This window comes from Abrus precatorius, unplaced genomic scaffold (assembly GCF_003935025.1).
Source record: "Abrus precatorius isolate BTA unplaced genomic scaffold, Abrus_2018 Scaffold11, whole genome shotgun sequence".
Taxonomy (NCBI): Eukaryota; Viridiplantae; Streptophyta; class Magnoliopsida; order Fabales; family Fabaceae; genus Abrus; species Abrus precatorius.
Window position 1 is genome coordinate 16,678,045 of NW_020874303.1, and position 6,000 is coordinate 16,684,044.

Below are 6,000 nucleotides of genomic sequence, written 5' to 3' on the forward strand. Positions count from 1 at the left end.
TAAAAAATCTTAGATGATGAACATGGAAGCAAAGATGATTGATTTTATCTCAAACCAATTTCAAAGGTTTTTTGTAAAAAATTTTGTGCATTCAATTACGTTGCTTGAGGACAAGCAAGATTCTAGATTGGGGGGAGTTGATAATTGCATAAAATAAGTAATTTGAGATGGTGACTTGAACGTTTTTCATGTTAAAAGTTGGATTATTTTGTTAAATTCTCCTTGAACTTGAAACTTTTACAAATACTTGTATATTTCAAGAAAAGAATGCAATTGTAGTGTTTTAATTCCTTTTTTATCTATTTTGTAGCTGGAATCAAATCAAATGAGACCCTCGCTACAGTGAGAAACCTCCAGAAGCTAACTTTTCTGCAACTTCATGCTTTATGTGCTCTTTTTCTGACTTTTTCCAATCTTATTCAACTTTAAATGATGTTTCTCATTTGATTCCAGCTACAAAATAGATCAAAAAGGAATTAAAACACTACAATTACATTCTTTTTCTTGAAATATACAAGTATTTGTAAAAGTTCCAAGTTCAAGAGGAATTTAACAAAATAATCCAACTTTTAACATGAAAAGCGTTCAAATTACCATCTCAAATCACTTATTTTATGCAATTATCACCTGTTGATATCTTAACTGAACCAGCTTCTTTCTTTTACCCTTTTCCATTTGCAGGTACTAACAATGGCCAGGAAACTAATGTTGATCAGGAAATTTATCCTAATAATTTCAACAGCAGCTCACAGCAGCATGCTAGTCAAGAGGACAACAACGTACAAAGCTTATTGATCAGTGAAACTTCAGTTAGAGATCAGACAAATGAGGAGGAAGGATCAAACATCACACTCAAAATTATGGCAGAAGAGAGCAACAATGATGTGATAGCAACCTCAAGTGATGCACCGAATGAAACAGAAACTCAGCCTATTAACACACAGTATGTGTACAAGGAGCAAAGCTGGCATTCACAAGCCAAAACACCCTTATATAGGATCTATCGAGAAGATGAAAGAAGAAAAAGAACCAGAAACAACTGAGGAAGCCCTTCAAAAACTAGAATGGAGAGCAGCTATGCACTCTGAATTCAAGGCACTTATTTCAAACGACACCTGGACTCTAGTGCCATCTCAAGGATAGAAGAATGTTATTGATTCAAAATGAGTCTTCAAAACTAAGTACAAGACAGATGGTACTCTTGAGAGGAGAAAAGCAAGGTTGGTTGCAAAAAGGTTCCAGCAAACAACAGGCATAGACTATGAAGAGACTTTCAGTCCAGTTATCAAGATCAATATTGTAAGAATCATCCTAGCCATAGCTGCACATTTCAATTGGAATATTAGGCAAATGGACATAAATAATGCATTTCTAAATGGACACCTTAAAGAAACTGTTTACATGCATCAACCTAAAGGGTTTGTAGTTCAAGGGTAGAGATCATATAAACTTTTTGTTGATATATGTAAATGATATTATTGTGACTAAAAGTAATTCCAATTTCTTAAAAGCATTTAAGCATTTGTTAAGCAGCTTAATGTAGTGTTTGCACTGAAGGATCTTAGGCAACTACATCATTTTCTTGGAATAGAGGTGCAAAGGGATGATAGTGGAATGTTTCTAAAACAGACCAAATATATCTCAGATTTGTTGAGAAAATTCAATTTAGAAAATGCGGCCTCGTCCCAACTCCTATGGTTACTGGGAGAAAATTTAATGCAGATGGAGAGCCCTTGAAGAATCCAACTATGTATAGGCAAGCTATTGGTGCACTCCAATACTTAACTAATACTCGACCTAACATCTCGTATTCAGTTAATAAACTCAGTTAATTCATGAGTACTCCAACCATTGAGCATTGGTAGGGAGTGAAAAGAGTCCTTTGCTACCTTCGAGGAACCTTGAATCATGGCTTGCACATCAAAATTTCAACAGATTTGGACTTGTCAGACTTCTCTGATGCAAATTGGGCCACCCTGATGATAGGAAGTCAACGGCTGGGTACTATGTTTTCCTTGGTGAAACACTGGTTGTATGGGCATGTAAGAAGCAAAAGGTTGTGGCATGCTCAAGCACAAAATCAGAATACAGAGCTTCGGCAGACTTGGCAGCAGAAATCACTTGGATTAAATCTCTGCTACAAGAAGTTGAGCTACCATTATCCAGAAAGCCAGTTCTTTGGTGTGACAATCTAAGTGCTAAGGCACTAGCCTCTAACCCTGTATTACACGGCAGAATGAAACTCATCGAAGTTAACATACACTACATTCGAAATCAAGTGCTGCAAGGCCAAATTGTCATAACATACGTACCCTCTGTAGAGCAAATATTTGAGAGAAGTAGTTAGAGAATAATTATCGTGTAACAATGATTTTAAAAATAATAATAATTAGATAATATAATCAAATTAAATATATGGCATGACGTATACCTACTGTCTGAATAGCTAATTTATAAGAATTTAGCTATTTTATAAAAAATTATTTATTAGCAATTATGTATATATACCTTTCTACTCAATCGATGAATTACGGAGAGCATTAACTTCTTTAAAATATTGTTATTTCTGTCCTATTTTTTTATCTATTCATTCATGATGTCGCTTTTTTCTGATGCAGCTTTTTATTCCTCCATGAAATGTGATTAGTACTATTGAGAGGTAGAGCATTGTAGCACCGGATAGAGGATATAACTTCTCCAAAAAGAATTACTAAACATATACATTTTGTGTTTGCAAGTATTTTTAATAAGTTAAGGAGAAACTGTTTAGCAAAAAAAAAGTTAATAAGAAACCAAATTTTTAGCTTAAACTATTTTTTCTATTTTACTGTAAACATTAATAACCAAAATTTAAATCATAAAAATAACAGATAAAATCCTTACAAAGAACTAACAATTTATATTGAAAAATAAGATAAAAATTAATTTTAATTTAATTTTTGACTCTGTCAAGCATTTAAAAGAATCAAAAGCAATATTTTGAATAAATTTAATTTTTAATTTAATTAATTACGTTGACTTTCTCGATATAATGAGCTAAACTCCGCTGTGATTCTTAAGAAACTAATTTTTTATAGAAAAATATTTTTTTCTAGTTTATTATTTTAAATTTAAGCACTTAAAGTTCAAATATTAACAACAAAAATTTAAATCATGAAAATAAGATAAAAAGATAATAATTTTGTTAACAAATAATTATTTATATTTTTTAAAAAATAAAACTTTTAATTCATATATATATATATATATATATATATATATATATATATATATATGTTTGAAAGGAAGTGTGTACGTAACCGTTCACCATATATTAATTAATTATTTTAATTCCCTCTAAGCGATTATAATCAATGAAACTCCACGCCACTGATATTATCTGTGTCATTCAATTGATTTGATAATTTATTTTCCATTCTTTTGGGGCATACTTTGGAGATAACCAGTGGGAAAGAGAAAACATCTAAATCCAATTGGTATGCTGCTTCATCAGATATTAACAGAATATGATCATCCAGACTAAATAGGTGCTACGTACATATAAAAGGTAAAATTGTATTCTCATCAACATGCAAATAAAGAATTCTGATTTTAAAGGCTACTTGATGCAACACAAGTTACGCTTTTCCCATTGCTAGCGTTCTTTGTTGGATCATTTGTGGTAATGTGGCAATCACATGAAGGTTACATCTCCTCTTCCAGAATGTCAACTACATCAACACACTACATCGCAACCTTCTAATCTCATCATAATGCATATACCATAGGCAATAAATAACAAGCTAAATTTCTCTACCAAATCACCACCAACAATGGCTGCAATGTTCTGGGCATTGGCTTTAGCTAGCCTTTGCTATCCGCTAGCCTCAATCAATGCCCAAGGACCAGCAGGCGCACTTTCCAAATTGCCAACTTCAACCCCTTCAGCACCATCTACATTGCCAAGCGCAACCACAGCTGCACCATCCAAATTGCCAAGCACAACCCCAGTTGCACCCTCTACATTGCCAACCACAACTCCAACTGCACCCTCCACATTGCCAACAGCAACTTCCCCCTCTTCTAGCACACCATCAGTAGCCAAACAACCACCAATTGTGGCTACAGGCCCTGCCACCTCAAAGAAACCACCAGCAGCATCTTCTCCCACTTCTACTACCAACCCACCCACAGCAACCACAACCACAGCTGCACCCTCCAACTTGCCAAATGCAGCTTCCCCCACTTCTACCATAAAACCACCCATTGTGACGACAACCCCTCTTCCCTCAAGGAAGCCACCAGTAGCAACCTCTCCCACTTCCACCACTCAGTCGCCGGTCAAATCACCACTTCCCAAGGTTGCATCTCCAACCTCATCTGCTCCTATGAAATCACCACTTCCTAAGGTTTCTTCTCCAACATCATCTGCTCCTACGAAATCACCACTTCCTAAGGTTTCTTCTCCAACGTCATCTGCTCCTACGAAATCACCAGTTCCCAAGGTCGCATCTCCAACATCATCTGCTCCTATGAAATCAACAGTTCCAAAGGTTTCATCTCCTACATCATCTGCTCCTGTGAAATCACCACTTCCTAAGGTTGCTTCTCCAACATCTGCTCCTGTGAAATCACCAGTTCCCAAAGTTACATCTCCAGCATCTGCTCCTGTTAAATTACCTGTTCCCAAAGTGACAACTCCAACATCTGCTCCTGTTAAATTACCAGTTCCTAAAGTTACATCTCCAACATCTGCACCTGCGAAATTACCTGATCCCAAGCCACCAACATATACTCCAGTGAAATCACCTGTTCCCAAAACTATACCACCAAAACTTGCTCCTATGAAGCCACCTGTTCCCAAGGTTGCACCAGCATTAAGTCCAAAACCCCCAGCCCCCAAAATCCCACCACCACAACCCCCCAAAAAAGCACCTATTCCACTACCACCAGCTGTTCCCCCACCATTGCCACTACCACCGGCTGATTCACCACCACCGCTGCCTCCTCCAAAAGTATCCCCAACACCAGCCAAAGCACCGACACCAGCCAAAGAAACACCAACACCAGCACCTGCACACAAAAAGAAATCACCAAAACCATCACCTGTTCCTTCACCACTAAGTGACACGCCAACACCTGCACCAACGCCAGCAATAGAAACACCAACACCAGCACCAGCACCTGAAGATGACACCCCAGAACCACCACCCCACAGGCACAGGAGAAAAGGACACAAGCACAAGCGCAAGCACAAGAGACACCATGCACTATCTCTTGCTCCAGCGCCCACTATTATTCGGAGGAGTCCCCCAGCACCACTTGCTGATGATATTAGTACAACAGATTCAGAAGAGACACCTTCACCAGCTCCAAGTCCCAATGCGGTAATATTATTATCTTTGACCACTTCAAAACCTCTGGAAGAACTCTATAATGTATATATCGAAGATTGATCACACACACACACACATCACATTAATTTTCATCTAATAAATTAGTTAAGCTTTTAGGAAGTTTAATTCTTAATACAGTATCAAGCCTTTTGAAGTAATCAAGTGGTGAGAGGTTTGATCCTTTTTCCTCCATTCATCTAAATCTAAATTCTAAACAAAGCTGAATCTCAACCCAAACCAAAATGACATCGTTTTGTTTATTCTTCCTTAAAAAAAATTTGTACATTAGAGCTTCATATATGTAAAACCATTCATAAGCTAAACTAATAGTTTTTTCATGGGAGTCCTAAACAGTTTTAACTGTATCATTTTATTCTTTTTGTTTACAGAATGGCGTAGAATCATATCAAAGACAAGGAAAAGATATGTGGTCAAGCATTGGACTCCTCATTGCCATTTTGTTATCTGTCATCGCTTGACACTTCAATAATTGCTATAGAACTCTCATGTGACGACCATGGATTCACTCTAAGCGGTTGTTTGGTTTGCAAAACATAAAATCATTTAATATGTATGAAGCTGAGTAGTGAATAATTACAACCCAAATACTTCTTTATTTCTTTAT

The 6,000-nt window shown here is 36.5% G+C and overlaps 1 protein-coding gene across 2 annotated transcripts in view; it reads left to right on the forward strand.

Annotated features, from left to right (window-relative positions):
* Positions 1-6,000, forward strand: part of LOC113853724 (proline-rich extensin-like protein EPR1) — a 35,155-nt gene extending 29,155 nt beyond the window's left edge. The window contains exons 1-3 of one of the 2 annotated variants that reach the window (XM_027484287.1): positions 3,801-3,947; positions 3,980-5,366; positions 5,765-6,000. In XM_027484287.1, the coding sequence (XP_027340088.1) occupies positions 3,874-3,947; positions 3,980-5,366; positions 5,765-5,854 (1,551 nt within the window). In that variant the 5' untranslated portion in view covers positions 3,801-3,873 and the 3' untranslated portion in view covers positions 5,855-6,000. Of the gene's footprint in view, positions 1-3,800; positions 3,948-3,979; positions 5,367-5,764 lie in introns of those variants that run through there. The other variant, XM_027484285.1, reaches the window with a different exon arrangement.